Here is a 12,647-nt window from a genome sequence, read left to right as displayed (position 1 = left end):
TAAAATGAAAATTACAAATTGATCTGCTAGTCATTTAGATATCTGTAGCTGAGTCCAACTACACCCTGTAATGTCTTATGGTGTATGTAGTATGCTTCCAATAAGGGAACCTGGGCATCTACCACCACACTACCAATTAGAGGGGGAGATCTATATAGCACAACTTTGAATTTCATCCCCCGTCTCATAATGGAATGGTTTAGACCGTTTGGGAAGTTTTGACTCGGAGAGCTTCTCTTCTTCTCCTGCGTCAACCAGGCAGTGAGGTCGCTGTCCTGTCTCCTTGTTTCAAGCAAAACTACCAAAACTATTGCAGATGGTGAACCTGAACAATCTACGTACAGATGTAGTGTAAATATATAGGACCGTTGTCATTTCTACCCGTCCAGGGGTTTCTATTGCAGAGATGTGTATGGAGAAACCCCTTGCCTGGGTCTAGATACGTATGGAGAAACCCCTGGCCTGGATCTAGATACGTATGGAGAAACCCCTGCCCTGGATCTAGATACGTATGGAGAAACCCCTGCCCTGGATCTAGATACGTATGGAGAAACCCCTGGCCTGGATCTAGATACGCATGGAGAAACCCCTGGCCTGGATCTAGATACGTATGGAGAAACCCCTGGCCTGGATCTAGATACGTATGGAGAAACCCCTGGCCTGGATCTAGATACGTATGGAGAAACCCCTGGCCTGGATCTAGATACGTATGGAGAAACCCCTGGCCTGGATCTAGATACGTATGGAGAAACCCCTGGCCTGGATCTAGATACGTATGGAGAAACCCCTGCCCTGGATCTAGATGCGTATGGAGAAACCCCTGCCCTGGATCTAGATACGTATGGAGAAACCCCTGGCCTGGATCTAGATACGTATGGAGAAACCCCTGGCCTGGATCTAGATACATATGGAGAAACCCCTGCCCTGGATCTAGATACGTATGGAGAAACCCCTGGCCTGGATCTAGATACGTATGGAGAAACCCCTGCCCTGGATCTAGATACGTATGGAGAAACCCCTGGCCTGGATCTAGATACGTATGGAGAAACCCCTGGCCTGGATCTAGATACGTATGGAGAAACCCCTGCCCTGGATCTAGATACGTATGGAGAAACCCCTGGCCTGGATCTAGATACGTATGGAGAAACCCCTGGCCTGGATCTAGATACGTATGGAGAAACCCCTGCCCTGGATCTAGATACGTATGGAGAAACCCCTGCCCTGGATCTAAATACGTATGGAGAAACCCCTGCCCTGGATCTAGATACGTATGGAGAAACCCCTGGCCTGGATCTAGATACGTATGGAGAAACCCCTGCCCTGGATCTAGATACGTATGGAGAAACCCCTGCCCTGGATCTAGATACGTATGGAGAAACCCCTGCCCTGGATCTAGATACGTATGGAGAAACCCCTGGCCTGGATCTAGATACGTATGGAGAAACCCCTGGCCTGGATCTAGATACGTATGGAGAAACCCCTGGCCTGGATCTAGATACGTATGGAGAAACCCCTGGCCTGGATCTAGATACGTATGGAATCATCTTGAAAAGGAAAGATCACATCCCGATTAGCACTCGCTTCTTCTTCATTTTTTGCAACAGTAGTGCTGCAGTGTTTAGACTACCAGGTATCCTCTAGGTGTTTATACTACCAGGTGTTTATACTACCAGGTGTCCTGCAGGTGTTTAGACTACCAGGTGTTTATACTACCAGGTGTTTAGACTACCAGGTGTTTATACTACCAGGTGTCCTGCAGGTGTTTAGACTACCAGGTGTTTATACTACCAGGTGTTTATACTACCAGGTGTTTAGACTACCAGGTGTTTAGACTACCAGGTATCCTCTAGGTGTTTATACTACCAGGTGTCCTGCAGGTGTTTATACTACCAGGTGTTTAGACTACCAGGTGTTTAGACTACCAGGTGTTTAGACTACCAGGTGTTTAGACTACCAGGTGTTTATACTACCAGGTGTCCTCCAGGTGTTTATACTACCAGGTGTTTATACTACCAGGTGTTTATACTACCAGGTGTTTAGACTACCAGGTGTTTATACTACCAGGTGTTTATACTACCAGGTGTTTAGACTACCAGGTGTTTATACTACCAGGTGTCCTCCAGGTGTTTAGACTACCAGGTGTTTATACTACCAGGTGTTTATACTACCAGGTGTCCTCCAGGTGTTTAGACTACCAGGTGTTTATACTACCAGGTGTCCCCCAGGTGTTTAGACTACCAGGTGTTTAGACTACCAGGTGTTTAGACTACCAGGTGTTTATACTACCAGGTGTTTAGACTACCAGGTGTTTAGACTACCAGGTGTCCTCCAGGTGTTTAGACTACCAGGTGTTTAGACTACCAGGTGTTTAGACTACCATGTGTTTATACTATCAGGTGTTTATACTACCAGGTGTCCTCCAGGTGTTTACATTTTTTACCATTGACACCCATCATGTATATCCACGTTCTATGTGCATTATTGATTATGCTAACGCCACCTGTCCAGATCAGACTAGCTGTTATTGATCAAGCTCTCTCCTCTCCAGATCAGACTAGCTGTTATTGATCAACCTCTCTCCTCTCCAGATCAGACTAGCTGTTATTGATCAAGCTCTCTCCTCTCCAGATCAGACTAGCTGTTATTGATCAAGCTCTCTCCTCTCCAGATCAGACTAGCTGTTATTGATCAACCTCTCTGATGTCCTCTCCAGATCAGACTAGCTGTTATTGATCAAGCTCTCTGCTGTCCTCTCCAGATCAGACTAGCTGTTATTGATCAACCTCTCTCCAGATCAGGCTAGCTGTTATTGATCAAGCTCTCTGCTGTCCTCTCCAGATCAGACAAGCTGTTATTGATCAACCTCTCTCCTGTCCAGATCAGACTAGCTGTTATTGATCAACCTCTCTCCTCTCCAGATTAGACTAGCTGTTATTGATCAACCTCTCTCCTCTCCAGATCAGACTAGCTGTTATTGATCAACCTCTCTCCTCTCCAGATCAGACTAGCTGTTATTGATCAACCTCTCTCTTCTCCAGATCAGCCGTATAGAGTACATCCACTCTAAGAACTTCATCCACAGAGACGTGAAGCCAGACAACTTCCTGATGGGCCTGGGCAAGAAGGGCAACCTGGTGTACATCATCGACTTTGGCCTGGCCAAGAAGTACCGCGACGCCCGCACACACCAGCACATCCCCTACCGCGAGAACAAGAACCTGACCGGCACCGCGCGCTACGCATCCATCAACACACACCTGGGAATCGGTAGGATATATACACTATATGTACAAAAGTATGTGGACACCCCTTCAAATTAGTGGATTTGGCTATTTCAGCCACACCCTTTGCTGACAGTTGTATAAAATCGAGCACACAGCCATGCAATCTCCATAGACAAACATTGGCAGTAGAATAGCTCAGTGACTTTCAAAGTGGCACCGTCATAGGATGCCACCTTGCCAACAAGTCAGTTCGTCAAATATCTGACCTGCTACAGCTGCCCCGGTCAACTGTAAGTGCTGTTATTGTGAAGTGGAAACGTCTAGGAGCCACAATGGCTCAACCGTGAAGGTAGGCCACACAAGCTCACAGAACAGAACACTTCCGAGTTCCAAACTACCTTCTGGAAGCAACGTCGGCACAAGAACTGTTCGTCGGGGAGCTTCGTGAAATTAGTTTCCATGGCCGAGCAGCCGCACACAAACCTAAGATCACCATGCGCAGTGCCATGCGTCAGCTGAAGATGTTGTACTCTGGAGCGTTCTCTGGCGTGACGAATCACGCTGCACCATCTGGCAATCCGACGGATGAATCTGGGTTTTTCGGATGCCAGGAGAACGCTATCTGCCCCAATGCATAGTGCCAACTGTAAAGTTTGGCGGAGGAGGAATAATGGTCTTGGGCTGTTTTTCATGGTTCGGGCTCGGCCCCTTAGTTACAGTGTAGGGAAATCTTAACTCTACAGCATACAGTTACATTCTAGATGATTCTGTGCTTCCAGCTTTGTGGGAACAGTTTGGGGAAGGCCCTTTCCTGTTTCAGCATGACAATGCACTCCTACACAAAGCCAGGTCCATACAGAAATGGTTTGTAGATTGGTGTGGAAGAACTTGACTGGCCTGCACAGAGCCCTGACCTCAACCCCATCGAACACCTCTGGGATGAATTGGAACGCCGACTGTGAGCCAGGCCCAATCGCCCAACATATCAGTGCCCGACCTCACTAATGCACTTGTGGCTGAATGGAAGCAAGTCCCTGCAGCAATGTTCCAACATCTAGTGGGAAGCCTTCCCAGAAGAGTGGAGGCTGTTATAGCAGGAAAGCAGGAAAGGGGGGGACCAACTCCATATGAATAGCCATGATTTTGGAATGAGATGTAAACAAACACATACACTACTTACACACACCAGTTAACAGGTACACAACAGAAACACCCTGACCCTCTCGCTCTCTTCTCTCTCTCTCCCTCTCTTCTCTCTCTTCTCTCTCTCTTTCTCTCTTTCTCTTTCTCTCTTCTACCTCTCTTCTCGCTCTCTCTCTCTCGCTCTCGCTCCTCTTCTCTCTCTCTCCTCTTCTCTCTCTCTTTTCTCTCCTTTACAGAGCAGTCTCGTCGTGATGACCTGGAGTCTCTTGGCTATGTCCTGATGTACTTCAACCTGGGCAGTCTGCCCTGGCAGGGCCTGAAGGCTGCCACCAAGAGACAGAAGTACGAACGCATCAGTGAGAAAAAGATGTCTACCCCCATCGAGGTCCTCTGTAAAGGATATCCATGTGAGTAGTTGAAAGACCTGTCTGTGGCTGGAAGTTGATGGGGTTTTCTGAAGTCAAAACAGGTCGTTTTTACATAGTAGATCCTTGTACATATAGAATTTCCACTCCCGGTCTTTGAAAGTGGATAGCTCTTCTGTGGTCCAAAGTGTGATGGTTAGGAGTTTATCCTGAGCATGTGACCTAACCAGGAAGAAAGCTGATCAGATTCAGATCTGTTTGTAGTGTATGTCTTGTTGTCTTGGAGACTAGAGGATTCACATTCAGGCATTTTATTCCACATATATAATATATATTATACAACTGGATGTATAAAAAGAGCTGTATCTTGACCCATCCTCTCCTCCCAGCGGAGTTTACCACGTCCAGTTGTATAATAATTAAAGAGCTGTATCTTGACCCATCCTCTCCTTTCTCCTCTCAGCGGAGTTTACCATGTCCAGTTGTATAATAATTAAAGAGCTGTATCTTGACCCATCCTCTCCTCCCAGCGGAGTTTACCACGTCCAGTTGTATAATAATTAAAGAGCTGTATCTTGACCCATCCTCTCCTTTCTCCTCTCAGCGGAGTTTACCATGTCCAGTTGTATAATAATTAAAGAGCTGTATCTTGACCCATCCTCTCCTCCCAGCGGAGTTTACCACGTCCAGTTGTATAATAATTAAAGAGCTGTATCTTGACCCATCCTCTCCTCCCAGCGGAGTTTACCACGTCCAGTTGTATAATAATTAAAGAGCTGTATCTTGACCCATCCTCTCCTCTCTCCTCTCAGCGGAGTTTACCACGTCCAGTTGTATAATAATTAAAGAGCTGTATCTTGACCCATCCTCTCCTCCCAGCGGAGTTTACCACGTCCAGTTGTATAATAATTAAAGAGCTGTATCTTGACCCATCCTCTCCTTCCTCCTCTCAGCGGAGTTTACCACGTCCAGTTGTATAATAATTAAAGAGCTGTATCTTGACCCATCCTCTCCTCCCAGGGGAGTTTACCACGTCCAGTTGTATAATAATTACAGAGCTGTATCTTGACCCATCCTCTCCTCTCTCCTCTCAGCGGAGTTTACCACGTCCAGTTGTATAATAATTAAAGAGCTGTATCTTGACCCATCCTCTCCTCCCAGGGGAGTTTACCACGTCCAGTTGTATAATAATTACAGAGCTGTATCTTGACCCATCCTCTCCTCTCAGCGGAGTTTACCACGTCCAGTTGTATAATAATTAAAGAGCTGTATCTTGACCCATCCTCTCCTCCCAGGGGAGTTTACCACGTCCAGTTGTATAATAATTACAGAGCTGTATCTTGACCCATCCTCTCCTCTCTCCTCTCAGCGGAGTTTACCACGTCCAGTTGTATAATAATTAAAGAGCTGTATCTTGACCCATCCTCTCCTCTCTCCTCTCAGCGGAGTTTACCATGTCCAGTTGTATAATAATTAAAGAGCTGTATCTTGACCCATCCTCTCCTCTCAGCGGAGTTTACCACGTCCAGTTGTATAATAATTACAGAGCTGTATCTTGACCCATCCTCTCCTCTCAGCGGAGTTTACCACGTCCAGTTGTATAATAATTACAGAGCTGTATCTTGACCCATCCTCTCCTTTCTCCTCTCAGCGGAGTTTACCACGTCCAGTTTGTATAATAATTACAGAGCTGTATCTTGACCCATCCTCTCCTTTCTCCTCTCAGCGGAGTTTACCACGTCCAGTTGTATAATAATTAAAGAGCTGTATCTTGACCCATCCTCTCCTCCCAGCGGAGTTTACCACGTCCAGTTTGTATAATAATTAAAGAGCTGTATCTTGACCCATCCTCTCCTCCCAGCAGAGTTTACCACGTCCAGTTTGTATAATAATTACAGAGCTGTATCTTGACCCATCCTCTCCTTTCTCCTCTCAGCGGAGTTTACCACGTCCAGTTTGTATAATAATTACAGAGCTGTATCTTGACCCATCCTCTCCTTTCTCCTCTCAGCGGAGTTTACCACGTCCAGTTGTATAATAATTAAAGAGCTGTATCTTGACCCATCCTCTCCTCTCAGCGGAGTTTACCACGTCCAGTTGTATAATAATTAAAGAGCTGTATCTTGACCCATCCTCTCCTCTCTCCTCTCAGCGGAGTTTACCACGTCCAGTTGTATAATAATTAAAGAGCTGTATCTTGACCCATCCTCTCCTCCCAGCGGAGTTTACCACGTCCAGTTGTATAATAATTAAAGAGCTGTATCTTGACCCATCCTCTCCTCCCAGCGGAGTTTACCACGTCCAGTTGTATAATAATTAAAGAGCTGTATCTTGACCCATCCTCTCCTCTCTCCTCTCAGCGGAGTTTACCACGTCCAGTTGTATAATAATTAAAGAGCTGTATCTTGACCCATCCTCTCCTCCCAGCGGAGTTTACCACGTCCAGTTGTATAATAATTAAAGAGCTGTATCTTGACCCATCCTCTCCTTTCTCCTCTCAGCGGAGTTTACCACGTCCAGTTGTATAATAATTAAAGAGCTGTATCTTGACCCATCCTCTCCTCTCAGCGGAGTTTACCACGTCCAGTTGTATAATAATTACAGAGCTGTATCTTGACCCATCCTCTCCTCTCAGCGGAGTTTACCACGTCCAGTTGTATAATAATTACAGAGCTGTATCTTGACCCATCCTCTCCTCTCTCCTCTCAGCGGAGTTTACCACGTCCAGTTGTATAATAATTAAAGAGCTGTATCTTGACCCATCCTCTCCTTTCTCCTCTCAGCGGAGTTTACCACGTCCAGTTGTATAATAATTAAAGAGCTGTATCTTGACCCATCCTCTCCTCCCAGCGGAGTTTACCACGTCCAGTTTGTATAATAATTACAGAGCTGTATCTTGACCCATCCTCTCCTCTCAGCGGAGTTTACCACGTCCAGTTGAATAATAATTACAGAGCTGTATCTTGACCCATCCTCTCCTTTCTCCTCTCAGCGGAGTTTACCACGTCCAGTTTGTATAATAATTACAGAGCTGTATCTTGACCCATCCTCTCCTTTCTCCTCTCAGCGGAGTTTACCACGTCCAGTTGTATAATAATTACAGAGCTGTATCTTGACCCATCCTCTCCTCTCAGGGGAGTTTACCACGTCCAGTTGTATAATAATTAAAGAGCTGTATCTTGACCCATCCTCTCCTCCCAGCGGAGTTTACCACGTCCAGTTGTATAATAATTAAAGAGCTGTATCTTGACCCATCCTCTCCTCTCAGTGGAGTTTACCACGTCCAGTTGTATAATAATTACAGAGCTGTATCTTGACCCATCCTCTCCTTTCTCCTCTCAGCGGAGTTTACCACGTCCAGTTGTATAATAATTAAAGAGCTGTATCTTGACCCATCCTCTCCTCCCAGCGGAGTTTACCACGTCCAGTTTGTATAATAATTAAAGAGCTGTATCTTGACCCATCCTCTCCTCTCAGCGGAGTTTACCACGTCCAGTTGTATAATAATTAAAGAGCTGTATCTTGACCCATCCTCTCCTCTCAGCGGAGTTTACCACGTCCAGTTGTATAATAATTACAGAGCTGTATCTTGACCCATCCTCTCCTCCCAGCAGAGTTTACCACGTCCAGTTGTATAATAATTAAAGAGCTGTATCTTGACCCATCCTCTCCTCTCTCCTCTCAGCGGAGTTTACCATGTCCAGTTGTATAATAATTAAAGAGCTGTATCTTGACCCATCCTCTCCTCTCAGCGGAGTTTACCACGTCCAGTTGTATAATAATTACAGAGCTGTATCTTGACCCATCCTCTCCTCCCAGCGGAGTTTACCACGTCCAGTTGTATAATAATTACAGAGCTGTATCTTGACCCATCCTCTCCTTTCTCCTCTCAGCGGAGTTTACCACGTCCAGTTGTATAATAATTACAGAGCTGTATCTTGACCCATCCTCTCCTTTCTCCTCTCAGCGGAGTTTACCACGTCCAGTTGTATAATAATTACAGAGCTGTATCTTGACCCATCCTCTCCTCCCAGCGGAGTTTACCACGTCCAGTTGTATAATAATTACAGAGCTGTATCTTGACCCATCCTCTCCTTTCTCCTCTCAGCGGAGTTTACCACGTCCAGTTGTATAATAATTACAGAGCTGTATCTTGACCCATCCTCTCCTCCCAGCGGAGTTTACCACGTCCAGTTGTATAATAATTACAGAGCTGTATCTTGACCCATCCTCTCCTTTCTCCTCCCAGCGGAGTTTACCACGTCCAGTTGTATAATAATTACAGAGCTGTATCTTGACCCATCCTCTCCTTTCTCCTCTCAGCGGAGTTTACCACGTCCAGTTGTATAATAATTACAGAGCTGTATCTTGACCCATCCTCTCCTTCCTCCTCCCAGCGGAGTTTACCACGTCCAGTTGTATAATAATTACAGAGCTGTATCTTGACCCATCCTCTCCTTTCTCCTCCCAGCGGAGTTTACCATGTCCAGTTGTATAATAATTACAGAGCTGTATCTTGACCCATCCTCTCCTTTCTCCTCTCAGCGGAGTTTACCACGTCCAGTTGTATAATAATTACAGAGCTGTATCTTGACCCATCCTCTCCTTTCTCCTCTCAGCGGAGTTTACCACGTCCAGTTGTATAATAATTACAGAGCTGTATCTTGACCCATCCTCTCCTTTCTCCTCTCAGCGGAGTTTACCACGTCCAGTTGTATAATAATTACAGAGCTGTATCTTGACCCATCCTCTCCTTTCTCCTCTCAGCGGAGTTTACCACGTCCAGTTGTATAATAATTACAGAGCTGTATCTTGACCCATCCTCTCCTTTCTCCTCTCAGCGGAGTTTACCACGTCCAGTTGTATAATAATTACAGAGCTGTATCTTGACCCATCCTCTCCTTTCTCCTCCCAGCGGAGTTTACCACGTCCAGTTGTATAATAATTACAGAGCTGTATCTTGACCCATCCTCTCCTTTCTCCTCTCAGCGGAGTTTACCACGTCCAGTTGTATAATAATTACAGAGCTGTATCTTGACCCATCCTCTCCTTTCTCCTCTCAGCGGAGTTTGCCACGTACCTGAACTTCTGCCGTTCTCTGCGGTTCGATGACAAGCCCGACTACTCGTACCTCAGACAGCTGTTCAGGAACCTGTTCCACAGACAGGGCTTCTCCTACGACTACGTCTTCGACTGGAACATGCTCAAGTTTGTGAGTAACGTCTCTCTGCTAACGTCTGAGTCATCCCCTTCGTTACATTGACCCCGGGACTGGAGTCTTTTCATCACAGTATCTCCTTTCTCCTGAAGTGTACACTCGTTCAATACTTCCCACAGTATCTCCTTTCTCCTGAAGTGTACACTCGTTCACTACTTCCACAATATCTCCTTTCTCCTGAAGTGTACACTCGTTCACTACTTCCCACAATATCTCCTTTCTCCTGAAGTGTACACTTGTTCACTACTTCCCACAAATCTGGAAAGCGTGGAGATTGGGATTGGTGGAGACATGGGCTAGTGGGAGGTTCCACTGTATTTCTTCAAGTCAGTGATGTGAACCAGTGCACACTTTGGGAGGAAGGAGAGGTAATTGAGACATAGTAATGGAATGTCCACGGTGGCCATTTTGTTGGTCTACGAATAGCAGTGGTGTCCCTGGCAACGGCAGCCATTTTGAATGCTGATTGAGCAAATTCCTGGTCAATAAGATCCCATGGTGTTGTTGTGATAGTGAAGGGTTGGGGGGTGTGACTGTTGTCTCCATGGTGTTGTTGTGATAGTGAAGGGTTGGGAGGTGTGACTGTTGTCTCCATGGTGTTGTTGTGATAGTGAAGAGGTGGGACAGTGTGACTGTTGTCTCCATGGTGTTGTTGTGATAGTGAAGGGTTGGGAGGTGTGACTGTTGTCTCCATGGTGTTGTGATAGTGAAGAGGTGGGACAGTGTGACCGTTGTCTCCATGGTGGTGTTGTGATAGTGAAGAGGTGGGACAGTGTGACTGTTGTCTCCATGGTGTTGTTGTGATAGTGACGGGTTGGGAGGTGGGATAGTGGGACTGTTGTCTCCATGGTGTTGTTGTGATAGTGAAGGGTTGGGAGGTGGGACAGTGTGACTGTTGTCTCCATGGTGTTGTGATAGTGAAGAGGTGGGACAGTGTGACTGTTGTCTCCATGGTGTTGTTGTGATAGTGAAGAGGTGGGACAGTGTGACCGTTGTCTCCATGGTGTTGTTGTGATAGTGAAGAGGTGGGACAGTGTGACTGTTGTCTCCATGGTGTTGTTGTGATAGTGAAGAGGTGGGACAGTGTGTGACCGTTGTCTCCATGGTGTTGTTGTGATAGTGAAGAGGTGGGACAGTGTGTGACCGTTGTCTCCATGGCGATGTTGTGATAGTGAAGAGGTGGTACAGTGTGTGACCGTTGTCTCCATGGTGTTGTTGTGATAGTGAAGGGTTGGGAGGTGGGACAGTGTGACTGTTGTCTCCATGGTGTTGTTGTGATAGTGAAGAGGTGGTACAGTGTGTGACCGTTGTCTCCATGGTGTTGTTGTGATAGTGAAGGGTTGGGAGGTGGGACAGTGTGACTGTTGTCTCCATGGTGTTGTTGTGATAGTGAAGAGGTGGGACCGTTGTCTCCATGGTGTTGTTGTGATAGTGAAGGGTTGGGAGGTGGGACAGTGTGACTGTTGTCTCCATGGTGTTGTTGTGATAGTGAAGAGGTGGGACAGTGTGACCGTTGTCTCCATGGTGATGTTGTGATAGTGAAGAGGTGGGACCGTTGTCTCCATGGTGATGTGTGTATCTGTGTGTCCAGGGCGCCAACAGGGCAGCGGAGGATGCAGAGAGGGAGAGGAGAGCTGGTGAGGACAGACTGAGACAGGGACAGGCCAGGGCCCCTGCAGGGGCCAGGGGGATCCCCTCCGCCTCCGGACGACCCAGAGGAGCACAGGACGCAGCCGCACCCGCACCCCTCACACCCACCTCACACACAGGTTAGTGAAATCCCACACACCCCTCACACACACCTCACACACAGGTTAGTGAAAACACACACACACCTCACACACAGGTTAGTGAAAACACACACACACCTCAAACACAGGTTAGTGAAAACACACACACACCTCAAACACAGGTTAGTGAAAACACACACACACCTCACACACAGGTTAGTGAAAACACACACACACCTCACACACAGGTTAGTGAAAACACACACACACCTCAAACACAGGTTAGTGAAAACACACACACACCTCAAACACAGGTTAGTGAAAACACACACACCTCACACACCCCTCACACACAGGTTAGTGAAAACACTGAACTGGTTAAATAAAGGTTGATCACCAGGTATCTGTCCTCTATCCCAGGTATGGAGGAGTCTCTCTCTCTACCCCAGGTATGGAGGAGTCTCTCTCTAACCCCAGGTATCTGTCCTCTATCCCAGGTATGGAGGAGTCTCTCTCTCTACCCCAGGTATGGAGGTCTCTCTCTCTAACCCCAGGTATCTGTCCTCTAACCCCAGGTATGGAGGTCTCTCTCTCTCTACCTCAGGTATGGAGGTCTCTCTCTCTAACCCCAGGTATCTGTCCTCTACCCCAGGTATGGAGGTCTCTCTCTCTACCCCAGGTATGGAGGTCTCTCTCTCTAACCCCAGGTATGGAGGTCTCTCTCTCTAACCCCAGGTATGGAGGTCTCTCTTTCTCTAACCCCAGGTATCTGTCCTCTATCCCAGGTATGGATGTCTCTCTCTCTAACCCCAGGTATCTGTCCTCTACCCCAGGTATGGAGGTCTCTCTCTAACCCCAGGTATCTGTCCTCTACCCCAGGTATGGAGGTCTCTCTCTCTAACCCCAGGTATGGAGGTCTCTCTCTCTAACCCCAGGTATGGAGGTCTCTCTCTCTCTAACCCCAGGT

General features: G+C 46.9%; 1 protein-coding gene across 1 annotated transcript in view; it reads left to right on the top strand.

The window, feature by feature from the left end:
• Positions 1-12,647, top strand: part of LOC139421653 (casein kinase I) — a 73,661-nt gene that overhangs the window by 45,906 nt on the left and 15,108 nt on the right. The window contains exons 4-7 of the mRNA XM_071172739.1: positions 3,039-3,267; positions 4,604-4,774; positions 9,796-9,944; positions 11,542-11,719. Of these exons, the coding sequence (XP_071028840.1) occupies positions 3,039-3,267; positions 4,604-4,774; positions 9,796-9,944; positions 11,542-11,719 (727 nt within the window). The remainder of the gene's footprint in view (positions 1-3,038; positions 3,268-4,603; positions 4,775-9,795; positions 9,945-11,541; positions 11,720-12,647) is intronic.

This window comes from Oncorhynchus clarkii, chromosome 12, assembly GCF_045791955.1.
Source record: "Oncorhynchus clarkii lewisi isolate Uvic-CL-2024 chromosome 12, UVic_Ocla_1.0, whole genome shotgun sequence".
Classification (NCBI taxonomy): Eukaryota; Metazoa; Chordata; class Actinopteri; order Salmoniformes; family Salmonidae; genus Oncorhynchus; species Oncorhynchus clarkii.
The sequence above is the reverse complement of the archived record's forward strand: the minus strand, read 5'-3'. Positions and strand labels throughout refer to the sequence as shown.